This window comes from Homalodisca vitripennis, chromosome 1 (assembly GCF_021130785.1).
Source record: "Homalodisca vitripennis isolate AUS2020 chromosome 1, UT_GWSS_2.1, whole genome shotgun sequence".
In the NCBI taxonomy this organism is placed as follows: domain Eukaryota; kingdom Metazoa; phylum Arthropoda; class Insecta; order Hemiptera; family Cicadellidae; genus Homalodisca; species Homalodisca vitripennis.
The window spans coordinates 5,976,142-5,993,170 of record NC_060207.1 but is presented as its reverse complement, the minus strand read 5'-3'; the positions used below and the strand labels follow the sequence as shown (position 1 = coordinate 5,993,170).

Sequence of the window (17,029 nt, the reverse complement as noted above, 5' to 3'; positions counted from 1 at the left end):
TATGAATAGTCTTTCTTCATCTTATGTTTTATTTCATTTTAATTTTTCTTACGAGCAGATAATAACTACATAGCATTTGTGTTTCGTCACTCATCTAACAACTCTGATAAGACGTAATTTAAATTATCTCTAGTATTATCGAAACAACACTGGTTATTAGTTTATTGTAGTTAATACTTTTTATGTGGTATTTTTTTACTTGAACTTGTTGAGATTGGAAGCTCCACGGATAGAAAGAGTTGGATGTGATGATGAGGGAGGGGAGGGGGGGTCTGTTGAGTAACGGCCGGTGAAGTGAACGGGTTATCAAGCTGATAAGGGAGTGACCCGACACAGGATGTCTGGCCAGTGGTGATAACACCGCCTCCCAGTCCCTCAGCTCAGCTCCTGGTGTGGTTTCTGTTTCTATGAAACAGGTTTCTATTGCCGAGGATTGTATCTATTGCTTTTCAGCATTTAAAACACTGCAGTCAGTTATTTTGTTTGATGGAGGAAATTTAAATATCATACTTTCTGTGTAACATATATTTATCCACAACAAATAAGTGTGCCTCGGAGATTTATTTTCTGATCACATTACTTGTGTATCCTGTCTATAGAAAAATTAATATGTCTGTAGTTTGACGGTTACAATTACACGCAATACAATTATCATTATGAGTGTTATTGTGAACATATAGATTAACGGGTCAAAGTCCTTTGTGGGGTATATTGCGGCTAATTACAAAAACCTTATCTATAAATAATAATAGCAGACGCATTATTGAAAATTCCCTACAAATCTATAATATCGCAAGAAATTTTTACTAATCGACCATTTGTTGTCTTGGTCAAAGATTTCAATTAGCCCCACTAGTCTATCAGTTCAAGTTTAGTATTTGAATATTCTTCGGAAACTATTCTATAAGCTATAAATTTAACTCTAACTAATTTCAATAAACTCATTTCAATTAATTTCACTACAAATGTCATGCAGTAATAGTTTACTACACCATTTTGGAAGAACACCTATATAGTGGCTCAGGAAATCTCAAAACTTGTTTTTATCTTCAGCTTATTTATTTTGGCATAAATAAATGCGGGTACTTTCACATGGAGTGACCAAAAAATTTTATTCTGGTCCAAAATCGATTGGACCACCTTGACTGTATGTTGAGAGCTTTGGATTGTTACTACAACATTACTGGATTTCTCCATAGCAAAGTCACGAGGAGACTCACATTACAATTCCTACTAGTCTAGGCTAGTGCAGACGACCCAGCTGCATCCCAGCAATAACTATAAGGCGGCACGTACTATGTACTCGAACTGTGCCAGCTTGCCCACACACGCCATCAGTCTCAACACTGCATGTTATTGTCTATATTCTCTGTATATCACATCCGGTGACAGCCCTTTATGGTCGGTAAATCATTGATTCTTGAAATAGCACCAGGTTTATGTGCGATAACACTGCCTATGCGGGTTGGCGATTGCTCGTGTAAATATAGACTTCACATCTCCGGACGGTCGTCAGAGCAGTGTCGGTGGCGTGGGCAGTTCGCAACATCGGGAGTTAATTGATCTGTACGTCTATGTGTGGACATACAGTAGTTAGGACAGACTTCAAATCTCCGGACGGTCGTCAGAGCAGTGTCGGTGGCGTGGGCAGTTCGCAACATCGGGAGTTAATTGATCTGTACGTCTATGTGTGGACATACAGTAGTTAGGACAGACTTCAAATCTCCGGACGGTCGTCAGAGCAGTGTCGGTGGCGTGGGCAGCTCGCAACATCGGGAGTTAATTGATCTGTACGTCTATGTGTGGACATACAGTAGTTAGGACAGACTTCAAATCTCCGGACGGTCGTCAGAGCAGTGTCGGTGGCGTGGGCAGTTCGCAACATCGGGAGTTAATTGATCTGTACGTCTATGTGTGGACATACAGTAGTTAGGACAGACTTCAAATCTCCGGACGGTCGTCAGAGCAGTGTCGGTGGCGTGGGCAGCTCGCAACATCGGGAGTTAATTGATTTGTACGTCTATGTGTGGACATACAGTAGTTAGGACAGACTTCAAATCTCCGGACGGTCGTCAGAGCAGTGTCGGTGGCGTGGGCAGCTCGCAACATCGGGAGTTAATTGATTTGTACGTCTATGTGTGGACATAGTTAGGACAGACTTCACATCTCTCCGGACGGTCGTCAGAGCAGTGTCGGTGGCGTGGGCAGCTCGCAACATCGGGAGTTAATTGATTTGTACGTCTATGTGTGGACATAGTTAGGACAGACTTCACATCTCTCCGGACGGTCGTCAGAGCAGTGTCGGTGGCGTGGGCAGTTCGCAACATCGGGAGTTAATTGATCTGTACGTCTATGTGTGGACATAGTTAGGACTGACTTCACATCTCCGGACGGTCGTCAGAGCAGTGTCGGTGGCGTGGGCAGTTCGCAACATCGGGAGTTAATTGATCTGTACGTCTATGTGTGGACATAGTTAGGACAGACTTCACATCTCTCCGGACGGTCGTCAGAGCAGTGTCGGTGGCGTGGGCAGTTCGCAACATCGGGAGTTAATTGATTTGTACGTCTATGTGTGGACATAGTTAGGACAGACTTCACATCTCTCCGGACGGTCGTCAGAGCAGTGTCGGTGGCGTGGGCAGTTCGCAACATCGGGAGTTAATTGATCTGTACGTCTATGTGTGGACATAGTTAGGACAGACTTCAATACTCCTTGGAATGGCTGTAGAGAACCCAACCATTGACTAAATACTGTGATCTGTATATGGGATTCCAGTGAACTGTATTAATTCGCTTGATGCAGTAGCGAATTTTGGGGAGGGGCATAGCTCTCCCGAGGTTTTGAAAAATAGGTTTTTGAGGGAAAACCTAATCATTCTCGTAATGGAACCATAAAATATTAAATTAACTTCAAGGAATATACATTAAGTATAAGCAAGTTTTTTTTAAATGTTATTTTCGATGTATTTAAATGCAACATTTCCTGAATTTAATAAGGATCAACTAAAACTCAGGTGGCCCAGCCCCCTCCGAAATATAGAACTGTATCCGCCCTTGAGAGTGAATTTGGATTGTCACTACAGTAACTATTTGTACCCAGTGAAGTCAATGTGTTGAATAGAAATTCTAATCAATGTTTGGATATTGCAGCAGTGACGTAACTAGTTGAGTGATGAGGGGGATAGAAAGCTCCTCCCCAAAAGCCCGTAAAGTTTTAATAATATTGGTATAACGTCAGTTCAGCTTGCTTGTGCTCTTAAATCAGTTCCATCCCCTCCTCCCCACAGCCAAGTTCTAGTTACGTCACTGTTGCAGGGTCTGCTTAGAGAAACGAAAAAGCTAATTCATTCACCTTTTCTTTCTTGTAAGTGTTTGATACCCGAGAAATATGTTTCATTTAAGTTCCTCGAAATGTTGTGTTGCAGTATTTCAAAAAATCCCCAAACCTCTGAGTCAATACGTAAAAGGGGAACGGTCAAAACAGTGTAAAAGCATTTGGAATGCAGCAATTCCAATACTACTGTAATCAGTAGCTGTGTAGGCTAGTTCTTGCAAACTTCATTAACCTTGTACATTACCATTAACATTTTATTCGAGTCAAGAATCCTATTAAATAACAGGTCAAGAGATTAAAAACGCGACTCATCAATGATTCATGGGTCGGCAGTCACATAGCACAGACACGGTGCTCAGTAGTGAGTGACTAGTGAAGGGGGTCCGAGGACATGCAAGTCGCGAGTTGTTGTGGCCTTCGCACAGTGAGTGAGTGACGAGTGACGAGTGACGTGTTGTCGTCCAGGCCGCAGTTATCAGGTCGGTCAGTCACGTGGGCGTCATGAGTCACTGAGGCTGCAGTAGAGGTCAGCTGATAACATTGCAGGAGGCACGGACATCCTGCTGATGTCGCTGAACAAAGTCCTCAGCGCTTTATGGGAAAGCTGACTGTTGATTTTGGTTAAAGATATTATGAAGAAGATTGGTGTAGCGTATACTAACGTAAGCTAGTTTTTTAAGAATGGTCAGTCATTAACAGTCTACAGCGCAAGTGAATTGTTTGCTTCGTAAGTATTAAACATAATATAGATGATTTGTGGCTGGAAAAATAGAACAAACATTTGAAATAGTTAAATAAATACCGACGTGTTGTTGAGGGGCAACAATTTTGGACGTATTCAGTGGCCATCTCAATTATTGCCTGCAGATTACGTCGTATTCAGTGACCATCTCAATTATTGCCTGCAGATTACGTCGTATTCAGTGACCATCTCAATTATTGCCTGCAGATTACGTCGTATTCAGTGACCATCTCAATTATTGCCTGCAGATTACAACGTATTCAGTGACCATCTCAATTATTGCCTGCAGATTACGTCGTATTCAGTGACCATCTCAATTATTGCCTGCAGATTACAACGTATTCAGTGACCATCTCAATTATTGCCTGCAGATTACGTCGTATTCAGTGACCATCTCAATTATTGCCTGCAAATTACGACGTATTCAGTGGCTATCTCAATTATTGCCTGCAGATTACATAAATTAGAAAATGAAATTTTGAATTGATGATAAAAATTCTAACCGTACTCACGTATCAGATAATGAATTCGATAGTTATAGCAGCACAATGTGTGAATGAATAGGTAGTGTAATAATGCAGATATCGTAGCTCATAGATTGATTAAATAAAAAGTATTCGAAAAGACAAACCGTTACTGCTTGGAAACACCAATAACATTACAATACAACAATATAATGCAATTCCCCTCCATGGCCAATGCCAAATCGATTCAACGAAATAGAGAACACACCCTGTAAACTAAAGCGTAAAAGAAGATTATTAGTGATGGAATCAAGACTACACAATGTTACGACATTACTAGATTAACACCTGCGAGAAACTATCCACATACCGTCCTTTCCACTTGGGACTCAGTAGGTACAAGTTACTTTTCCATCTGTAGCACAGATGAAGACAAAACCGATTACCCCACGATCTGTTTCTAGGCCCCTCGAATAAAGACTGACGATGGATGACCGAAACAAATAGAATTCGTGCGTCTTCAAACGAAACTCCCCTTCGCAGACAAAAAACAAAACGAACTGAACCGCCCGGAGCAAGACTCCCGAAAATGTATTACGGTCCGGACGTGAACCAGTCGGCCTGATATACGGCCGGTCGGACGCCACTCCGGACGTTTGCACCTAATCGAACCATTATTTACGGGCCCGCCCTCGTAATAATCCTGTAAAAGCGTCAACTGCCCACGCGTTATGATATTTTCAATGCCGTAATGAGATTCGGGTCGCGATTATACTGCCGTTTCGGTCAAGGAGGTAGGTCTCGTGTCGATAAAGCTGGACGTCGTACTGCTGGCTTGACGTTTAGTGTAGACAGAACGGCCCTGTGAAACCATTATATCACTGGGATAAACCCATGACGTTAGTATTACAACCGGCTGGTAAACAACATCCTGTATAACTTCATTTTTTTATTTAAACCTCATTTGATTGCGCTATTAAAACGTGTTGGCTCAGTTATTGAATTTTCTAGGGAATTTGAATAATCCACGGAAGAATCTAGGTTTTGTCTTCCTGCCCTTCCCAGAGGTCTGCGAGAGTTGTTTAGTAGAGATGGAAATTGTCCAGTTAGTAATAATGATAAGAGCGGAAATGTGAAGGCAAGATTTTCTTCCAACCGCGCTCAAAAGGTGTTAGGTATCTTTAGGGAACGATATTATCTTTTCAGACGAGAAGCCCGTGCCTTCCAAGAAATGAACTGTTGAGCGTTTCAACTAACCGCTTGGGATGATATAATTAATAAAAGTGACCGGAATTATCCTAAAGGTCTAGGATATTTTAACAAACCATTTTCTGCATCTGTGATTGAGCTAATAAACTAGAAACCCCTATTTCCTTCTGTTTTATATGATGTGGTAGAAAGTTATCTGACTATAGCACAAAATATCCAGAAAAACTTAATTCGATCCGTAACAAAGACAAAGAAAGCTAAAATTGAATTTTCACTCACGAAGCTCAGAGACCATAGTTTTAGTCATCAATAAATGAACTATACCAATTTTAAAGACGGGTACTAAAATCGATGAACACCACAAAGTGCTGTTCTTTGACTTGTGCTGTTGCAGTCAGTGTACGATCGGTTCCCCAGCTCACTTGACTGCGGTGACACGACGCGATACGACACCCCGAGACCCCTGCCTGACGAGGCGTGCGGCCGGCACGTCCGACCAGAAGAGGGCACCCGTCGCCGGAAACAGACGTGCTCGGGTGGTGACCGATCATGCGTGTGATTCCTCTGCTATTAGATCTCGGTCTGTTGGAATAGTTCCGGTGATCACGTGGCCTTCTGAACCCCTGTCATTTCGTACCCAAACAGAATTACTCTTGTGTTCCTCTGGTAATGCTGCTTGTGGTGAGGTTGTGGTTACCGACAATGAATCTTCTTACGTACTATCTTCTTCTTACATATTTTTTTCAGACAATACAGTGGAATCACGGTTTGATGTTTAAAATATACGTTTTGAATCCATATATCCATTGCAAGTTGCCATCGATTTCAACCCCTTTTAGGCAAGTCATGTATTAGTGTTTTACTTCATGTTTACCATGTATTTGACTTATGTCATCTTTGATTATATTCTTTAGACATAATATAATACAAGATTTTTTACTCTGCAGTAGCTGAATTTGAATAGACTATTTTGTTGTAGAATTTAGGCCAGTACATTAAGGCACATACTGGAATCAGTTTTCCCGACGGCAAGGTCGGTGTATTCAACATTGATTGTTTAAAAAGATTATTCTCCACTTTTGGAGTTTTACATACTTATGGTTTACAGTCTTTGGTTATTGCTGATCCAGAATGGTCATTTATCTCGATTCTTTTCAGACATCTATGTAAATTTCAATAATAAAATTGTTATCCTTGAAAATATTCTGTTTAATAATTGATCTTGTGACATGATCAGGTTACTTTAATTATAATGCAAATTTATCTGAGCCATATATGGGTAAGTAATGCCGTGTTCTACACAAAACTTTAAATGATTGCTTTATGACCCTGTTTGATGGGACCACCAAGCCGAACGTGGAATGACTTGTTTTCACCTGCGTCTGCAGCAAAGTTGTAGTTTAGGTTTTTGTAGTGCAAGCTGCCTCTACCGCTCATGTAATTGGCGTGGTGTGCAGACACCGGGCAGGCCAGTCCATGACTACGCGTAAGCGCATATCGATGTGCTAATGGTTAACAACCCCACTAAACACCGCCGTCATTTTATAACCTCTTTTGTTCTGCTGTAAACTTGCACATTATCGACCTCTTCAGCTCTACCTCACCAAATACTTAATTACACACAAGCGTTTCTCTATATCCGTTTGTTTCTTTCTGCACGACGAAGAAGCGGGAAAAGATAATGAAGTCAACACGTAGAGTAATCTTTTACGATTTCAGGAAAGTCGACTGCTAATTTTATGTACACGACTTGACATTTATCAACATCCCTTTTAAATTTAACTTTTGATTGGACAGATATTTGGACAAATAAATTGTACCGCAGCATATACGTTGTCCTCAGTGAGTATTAGATCTCCTATATGTGTTATGTAGGAAAAGTCTTACAAACCACATTAGAGTACAGAATGACACTACCGCCAAGCACTGAAAGTAGCAGACCATTCATTCAAATGATTCGTTAACATCACAAAAATGCTGCTGATTAAATTTGTCCATCCTCAATAGGACTATGGATAAATAAGTCAGCCATTACTGGAAGTTTTTCTACGAATCCAGCGCTCCAGCGGTTCCCAGCTCACTGCTCGTCTGCGGCTCTTGGTTTCTGTTTTTCCCCTCGTGCCAGGGTCTGGACACGCTTGATCGCGAACATGCCCGCTCGCTTCGCGTTCGACGGCAAATCGATTACGATTATGTATCAAGGTCGTTACGATGACAGATCACCTTGTCTGGTACTGTCGTTTTTCTCACGACGCTCAAGCCCCTGACAATTCCTGAGGAAAGGTTGATTACTTAGTGTTAATAAATACTATAAAAGCAATACTTACAGTACTCACCTAGGTTAGCGGTCATCGACTCCAGATCCTTGGGTTTCCTCTTCCTGGGCCGACCCTTCTGCCTGGGCGTGGGAGTGCCGTTGAAGAAGGAGTTGGCCACTTTGACCTGGTCGGGCGGAGTGGCGGGCAGGGGCGGAGTGGAATGAGGGCCGAGCCGCGGGTGGTAATGCAGATCGGTGGGGTTGACGGGAAACGGCAACCGTTCGTCGGGAGGCGGCGCGGGCGGCAACTCCTGATAGTGGAGGCGGCAGAACACCGCGCCGTCTCGCATCCCGAAAGTGTCTCCCTTGGTGAGGGCGGTCTGGCAGACGACGCAGGTGAAGCAGTGCACGTGGAAGACCATCTCTCTCGCTCGCATCACCAGCTCCGAGGCCAAGATGGCTGCTTGACACCGGCCACATCGCCTCATCGCGAACATTCTGCAACAAAGCGTTCGCATTCTTGTCATTGTGCTTCTCAATGTCTACAACAAACAGTCGCAGTCGGTGGAACACTAGATCAAGTAGTACAACTAGGATCTAGCGTGTGGTCTCTTGAGACGGTCGTCACGGCATGTAGTGTACATGTTCTAACAGACTGCTGTAATTATACGATACCTCATAAGACAATGTCTTACCTCGTATAGTTTCAAGCCCTTATTGTTAGTCGTACGATTATGGAACATGCCTCATTCTTAAAATACATTTAATACGCATCCATGCCCTTTTTTTGTTTTTTACATATTTTTACCGATTATCCGGAAAAAATCACAAACTGTGTTGTACTTCATCGTATACAGTACATATTCAAAACGTACCCATACAATTTAAAAAAAGGAAATAAATGCTTATCATTTACATTGTTCAGCGGGACATCTTTCATAATTTCACAACTAAAAATAAAAACTTAAAACTGGATGAGATTTAACATTACTCTTAATATGTGGGTAAAATCCAAGGCTTTTTACTACATCCGGTGCTTAAATATTGCTCGTATTATACGCAAAAAACAGATATTTTTAAATAGTAAATTAAGTTTAGACATTAGACACTAACATTAATGTTGAGTACTGGTAATATAAGTAGGTCTGGTTGCTTATTGAATGAGGTGTTTAACAAAATGAATTTTCAGAAAACCGCGCGTTCGTGGACGAGGTTTTCAAAACAGGCTTTTACGAACGTTAAAAGATCGGTTTGCGATAAGTCCCGCTAGAGAGAAGTAGCGGCAGGTGACGGGCCGTAGACACCTGTCTCTGTCAGGCCGATCCCGTTTAATAAAGCTGTCGTATAATGTTACCGATGAAACACCTGATGGCGCCGTAATGTCTCGGAACGACCTGTATGAAGGGGACATAAAAACTGTCTGCAGGATCTCGGGTGAATCCGTACCGGGTCACAGAAGAAGTTACGCCCCGCCCCGAGGAAACACATCTATTTGCATTTTCTACTGAGTTGACTGGGTGTAATTAGTTGTAAACAAGGCGCATTGATAAAGCCGATGTGATATATCAATTAACGGTGCGGCGTGCTGTCTGTGCGCACACACTGCGCATGCGCTGTCGCTGTCCGCACTCGGCGCAGGCGCACTGCGATACTCGATAACGCCGCATTCTTCGCTGCACGCATCCAGAGACGCCGTAAACATTTATGGTTTAATGGTCGATATTCCGCACGTTGGTGGGAACGGTAACAAAACCGCCGAGTATCATCTCGCAGAGAAACGTCTCTTGATCTGGGCCGGCCCCGGCTCCACTAAATGTCTGACGTCCTTGCACAAAGCGATGAAACATAATATGACATAATGGAGATATTAATTAAGTTTATACTTTAATTTTATACAACATAATTATGGCAGTGTACTCTGTCTTCTAAACAGTTAATTTAACAACTAAATAACGTAGGAGGAGTTTATAATGTACATACGAGCGTATACAGTACAGCGAACACACACGAATTATGCTTATCGGGCATTATTATCAACCGAGGCTTCGAATATTTACCCACGTTTTATTTCAGGTATATATAATCGTTATCAATTACTAAATCAAATAGGAAGCGGAGAAAGTTGCGGAATCGTGATAAGCACTGAAACCCGCTGGACAGCCTGCGAAGGCGCCAATTCCCCGAATCGTTCTGGGGAATGTAGTTGCATAGTTTGTAGAGAAGAGGAACGACGGATCGTGAACCGGGCCGGTGCTCCGTGCTGATCGTGTGGTACAGTTGACCACACACGACCGCACTGCCGCTGACCGCACCACACCGTCATAACCGCACGGCAGCGGCTGCTAGCAGCGGTCGTGCCGGCAGACCACTGGTAATGGCTGATAGCGTCTCTGGGGAGCACGCCTCCCAGTCTACATGGGCGCTAAACACATAAAGCCCCATTAGACCATTTTATCGAATTTCGATGTATCTCCTAGCTGGACCTTAGGTAGATTTATTAAATAGATTTTTATATTACAACATCCTCTGATACACTATACATTGTTGGAGAGGCTGAAATACATAAATATCCAGGGCCGTCAGAGTTCCGTTACAAATATCGGATATAAAATAACCCCTAAACAATTCTTCGCATTATTTATTAACATTTTTGGTTTCTATAAGAAAATAGAACATTTATACAACTTTTAGTTCTTACATTGAATATGCTACTTCTGATATTTCGTATGCTTTGAAATCACATCATGATTATGCGTAATTGTCAAATTTAATTCGACTTATTAAATTAATCGACATTATATCTTGTGTAACCCGTTTTAGCGTCAGAAAATAAAACGTATTAATCTTAAGACTTATTAAATGGACTGGAAGTAATTACAATTAAATTGTGTTTTTAATTGAACTACTCATATTATTATATAGTGATCACCGTTGTAATTTACATTCTCACATATTTTGAAGTTAAATAATAAAGTTAAGTTTTAAGTTAAGGTGTCTGAAATTAAGAACAAAGAAATCTTTGCATCCAACCCAAGGAGCTCTGTAGAGTTATTATTTTTAAGATGGGAATGTTACAGCGTTCATTATCAAGAATATTCGAAAGATCCAATAAAAATACAGCAGCTCTTGTGAGGGGGCTCTTGACTGTGAATATTGTTCATATCTTAATTCTCTATAATGAGCGCACAAGAGCTGTGGAGGAGGTGAGACCGGTGTAACAAGGCGGCGGTCTTGTAAACGAGTCTTAAGATATTTGACTAATTGGTGCAAATCGTCCTTGTCAACAACCAGCCATTTCCATAAACTCCTTTAATTAGTGAGGGAAACTGGCGCTCGTATCAATGGGCCTGTGCCGATCTCTGACCCAATTCTCTTCGACATTGTTATGCGGACTTCGTTCAAGAGACCGTCACTGTGTCCCTTGCAAGGACGTCAAGGACGAAACACTGCAGGAGATGTATCTCAAAGTACGAAACACTACAGGAGATGTATCTCAAAGGACGAAAAACCTCAGGAGATGTATCTCAAAGGACAAAACACTGCAGGAGATGAAGGAGGAGGAGCTCTTCTTATTCGAAATATCAATTTTCTATTATTTTATAAAAGAAAGTCACAAAAAAATAATAGAAAACTGCAGATGTATCTCAAAGTATGAAACACTGCAGGAGATGTATCTCAAAGGACGAAACACTGCAAGGAGATGTATCTCAAAGGAAGAAACACTGCAGGAGATGGATCTTAAAGGAAGAAACTCTCATTACATTTGATCCACGTAGAAATAAAAACGTTATAAAAGTAGAACACTTATAATGAATTTTACATAAATAAAGTAAAAATATAATTTCTATTTACACTATTTCTACTTATCATAAATCAAAATATATTGTATTAAAAAAAACTATGATACCTTAAACCTGTATTGGGTGTTAATTTTGTTCATGGGTACCATAATTATATGTTAGATAAAAAGTAAATATGCTATATTAATAACTGACCTTTTTCCTTTTTATGATACTTTATTTGTACGTAGAGACGATTGAGTTCTTTGACGGTCGACGTCCCTCCGCGGAATTTGGCTGAGCGTGGGCAAAATTTAAGACATTTAGCGTAAGATACTTTAAAATTTGCTTGAAACTTGTTCTATTGGGCGACTTGTTCTATTGGTTTAACTCAGGTAGAAAAATGAGCAGTGCATAAAACAATGGTGGCACGAACTGTTTTGTAAAATACTGTGTACAGTCCGTCCAGTTGGAAATGTAAGCAGTGTGTGCGTGGATTCACTTCTCCGCAGAATTTACATAAGATTTTATCCGTAGATTTCTATCTGATCGTTCCCGTGCGGAAATATATAGTTCCCGAAAAGGAAAGAGACATTTAAAACAGGTTGAGAAGTTGCCGTTCGTTGGTAGCCCCTCCCCCCCCCTCAGCTGCTCCTCCCAAATATTTGTTTGCCGTTGTCACACGCTCCGGCCTCGCCACCGACTTTTATTTGGCTTCGGGAAATTTACAGCGGCCTCGCAGAACCGACAATGTTTTCAACTTTGATAGCACGGACGTTTCGGAGGCGAACGTCAATCGTAAATTATTGTGCTTTATTATGGAGCGCTTTGATTAGCAAAGTGGTTTTATTTCGGCTCGATGCCGGATTTATCTTCAAGATTGAGGGCTAACGAATAAAGTACAGTTTGGTTTTAAAGTGCAGTTTTCAGTTACGACGACTTGTACATTGATCGCGCAAGGGCTGCTACTACTTCGGCGAAAGTTGTTACATTCAAGAGGAAATGATTAGGCGGCGGGAAAAAGTCTTACTGAGATAGTATATTTTAAAGTTGTTATCACGCATTATGCTTTTATATAATGAAATTTGAATTTTATAGTGAAAATGTGCAGGGTACTACTGTTGGGGTATTTAACATAGAACATCCATTCAAATAAAACATTAAATAGATCTTTTGAAATTGATTTTATAGAAGTACTGACTATGATAATTTAAAAAGCATAGGAATTTTACACAAAATTCAACTTTGTATTCAAAGTTTTTGTACAATTTTCTTCATAAAAGTACATTATATAACGTAGAAGTAACAGACTTCACTGAGGATGCAATGGAAATTTTTAATTTATACCTCACATCATTTTTGTGATGTCTTTCCATTTATTGAAAAAATAAGTTGACATGAAAATGAAGCGTCATAGAAGTCAATCTTATAGGTTATGCAAAAGGTTTATGCAGAAATAATATCTACATATGGAATCTTTGTGACATATCTTGCCTTGTAATACAATAGGATTTTGTTTATTAAATTGGGTTTTATAAAGTATATAATATAATATAATAATAAAAGTCACCACCAATTAATTATGTTTATGTTTTCGTAAATTTGGGCTACATGTGTTTAATATTTGGCTCTTACGTGGGTGTATTGAGTTTGTTTTCCAAATTTATTTATTTTCCTATTTTCTCGTTGACAGCATGGCTACCCATAAGACGAATGTACAAAAATTCGCAAACGTTTGGCCAAATCCCGTGGTGACATAGACCATCATCAAAGTCATGTTCCTCGTATATAAATGAAGTTTCAAGCACAATTTCATGTCTAGGTCAGTTTATTTTCGATTCATATCTACATCGATAATATTCGCTAAAACTAAGCCAATTATTTGACGTTGTATTATTCATGTTGCTGTGTAATTTAATTGTAATAACAACATTACACTTTACAATGCAATCAGTTTTGATTTATATATGAGTACAAAAATGTTCTAACACATTATTTGATCACTGAGGTACAATAACTAAATAGGCTAAGTGCTATCACTAGGCTACCTACATCACTAGGCTACCTATATCACTAGGCTACCTATATTACTAATCGATGGTACGTGCAAAGTGGGAACGTGTCACCATTGATGTGGAATGGTATGATGAAGCAAGCGCGCGCGACATTGACGGACTTGACAGTTTGACATATCAGCTTAACGTCAAGGTCTCGTATCCATCGTTCCTTGTTCGCTCGTTCCCACCGTAAAACTGGTGGTTTACATTCACCAATACCTTTCATAACTTAGGAATTCCGAAATGAATCGAGTGTAGAATTTCGGCGTGTTGAATTCCACGAGAAACCTTCAGTCGATAAATCAACAAGTTATGATAGTAGTTTAGGTTCTCTACCAGGCAGCGGTACAGTCCGAGTATAGTGTTAGTTACCTGCGGATATTTACCTGAGTAAGATATTTTTACTTTCTTGTGGTTTCTAAAACTTAGCTAAACATTGCAGAATTAAAAGTCAATGATGATACAAGTGCCATGTGTTTCAGCACAAATAAGCAAGCAATACTGTTTATTAAAAAAATTATTTACATATTAAATTTAACAACTTGGTGTTCAGAAAAAACATCCTGTACTTACTTAACATATTCCTGAATTATAACATTAAAACAGTACCTTAATGCTGATTTTGATTTCATTATTATCACGTTAAATATTCAGTATTACATTTTTAAATCTCCACATACACAAATTCTGGGCTCATTAAGATAAAATGCACTAAAAGATAGAGAACAATTTTAATTTACTAACTGCTGAATTTAAGCACTGTTTTCCTATACCTACACACTAAAACTTAAATGAGGTGATTGTTCTTATTGTATTGTGAACTGTGTCTGATTCACCTATAAGATTTGATTGATGTCAAAATTGTTCGAGAAATCCTAGTTTTTAGTGGTAATTTACGAAAACGTGTGAGAAACATTTCAAAATCTTCTCAGGCATTTGTAGAGTATGTTTTGTTAGTTGGGTGAGTCATTGGCTGATCTGGGTTGATTTACAGAATAATATGTATAATTATTTAAGTCTGTAGCAATCTTAAATATTATTACAATGAATTACAAGAATCAGATGATAATTTCATATAAAAACTGAAATATCCACTGCTATAGTCACAAATTAAATTCTACTTTGTACAATGTCAAGATAATGCCTGATACATAACATTAAAACGTATTATTGGTAAACCTGAATAGTTCGTTGACAGGAACCGGATCTTACAAATGCCACCGTCAGAGAAGGGTAACAATAATTAGAGGCACCGCAAATCAATAGTCACGATCGACAGTTGCAAGCCCGTGCACAAAAGCGGAGGACGGACGGCGTAGTGACGCTGTGTGAGGGGATCCAACCCTTTACGGTCTACAACCAGTTATTTTTTAGCGAGTTTGCGTAGCCGAGGCGGACAAGAAACAAACACAAAGGTAGGCAACCTGCTGCGCGCATGCCCGCCCCAAACACAAACAAAGGTCAATGCACAAAGCGGGCCCTCATATCGCATTCAACCGGTCCTCCGATTCCGGCCGGGACCAATAAAAACTGTTTTATTGTGAACGTAAAAAAACCAGAGGGAAACACGATTGCAACAAAAGTAGATCTGTTTTCTCCGTCTCTATTCAGTCGTCAAGAGCGCCGAGCGAGCAGGGCACCGCCCACTGTCCCTGACGCCATCTATTGATAACGTACACAGCAGCGTGATAACGAGCTGGTCGCCTTCTAGTGTCTGCCTAGGAGTCTGTGTAGTAGTCAAGAATTGTGCAACGGAAGATGGTAGAAATATTTCATGCATATCTGATTTTGTCATAAAAAATTCCCTCAGATAAAGGCAGCAGCATACCAAAACTGCATTGGCAACCAACAAAAGATCTTTAATCTACCAGAGGACACTGCAACTAAAATTTACATTGAAAGTATTTCCTAATTTTCTTTTCTTCCTGAATTCTTTACTAAATGAAAAACAATATGGAAGGATAAAATAGGAAAGAAAACGGTTGATAGGATAAAGTATTCACATACTTATACTGGTTTAGATTAAGTAACCCGATCTTTATACGTGGGAAGTTGTACGATTACTTGATGTCGTACAGTATCTGACCTTGGGTCTCTGGTGACTAGATTTAGCTGCCTTTGGCAGTACTCGTATCGATTCTACTGAGCAGATCCAAATGTTGTTTTCCAAATTTGTGTGAATTCTTCTTCGAAGTGTATTGATTCGAATCAAAAAGAACTGAACAAAATTTCGATCAGGATTTACAAGTGAAGTAGGCAGTTGAGGCAGTGGCTTTTGGTATCACGAATTCACTGTTCAATGAATGGTTTAGGCCATCTCTTCTCTTGAGTTCAAAATAGTTGTTCTCCACATTCCCGAGCAGTTTGATTCTTCTTGAACGGACACTCATTATATCAATCCGGGATGCTGATCTATACAAGCCTTTCAGCCTGCATCAAACCAGGGTAGAAGACACGCAGCGTGGTAGTTTTAAACAAGCTTGAAGACACATAGTTTGATCATTTGTATTGACGGCTTGTTTGTGTTTCTTTGATAACCTAAGTTTTGCTCGTTTATGAAAGAGTGTAGAAAAGAAAATACACAACAGACGTGGGGAGCTTTGTGGTACTTTCAAAAGGCCAAGACAGCAAAAAAACTGTTCATGCACGAGATAGTTCAAGTTAAGCCAATGAACACACAAAACACCAAGTTAGTAGGCTAACGTCGGCCCAAGGGTTCCCGGCGATGAAGGGTCTTGTCGGTCAATTCACGATGCCTGTCGAAGCATTCTCCCAAGAACGGATTCTTCTAGTCCTCCACCACATTGTTCGGCCCGAGGCATTCACTTGCCTTCTAGATCCGTTAGTCGTATTTGCGCAAGAGCGTAAACAGTTTTTTCCAAACGAAAAACACAATAATCCGCGTTACTTCTGGCCGAGCGACCCGGAGCCGGGGCTCGATCCCGTAGTCGTCGCGGTCAAGTGGACAAAGCCGTCTGCAGATTAGTGTCCGCACCATTGTGGCCCGGTGGGAATCTGTTTGGACAGGCACAATGGTGATCGCTCACCGGGGCGGCGCTTGGAGTTCACATAATCTGTCTAATGCGGTGCGAACAGGATTACAACCAACGGCAACAATTGTGACCAGCAGTCGGGTTAAGCAGGGTGCAGACAACTCATGAGCATACTCTTCTTATACAAGCGTCAA

The 17,029-nt window shown here is 40.5% G+C and overlaps 1 protein-coding gene across 3 annotated transcripts in view; it reads right to left on the bottom strand.

The window, feature by feature from the left end:
* The window catches only part of LOC124356761 (LIM/homeobox protein Lhx9-like), a 120,954-nt gene that overhangs the window by 21,030 nt on the left and 82,895 nt on the right, over positions 1 to 17,029 (bottom strand). For 2 of the 3 annotated variants that reach the window (XM_046807953.1, XM_046807961.1), the window contains exon 4: positions 8,077 to 8,504. In XM_046807953.1, coding sequence (XP_046663909.1) covers positions 8,077 to 8,504 — 428 coding nt within the window. The remainder of the gene's footprint in view (positions 1 to 8,076; positions 8,505 to 17,029) is intronic. The other variant, XM_046807970.1, reaches the window with a different exon arrangement.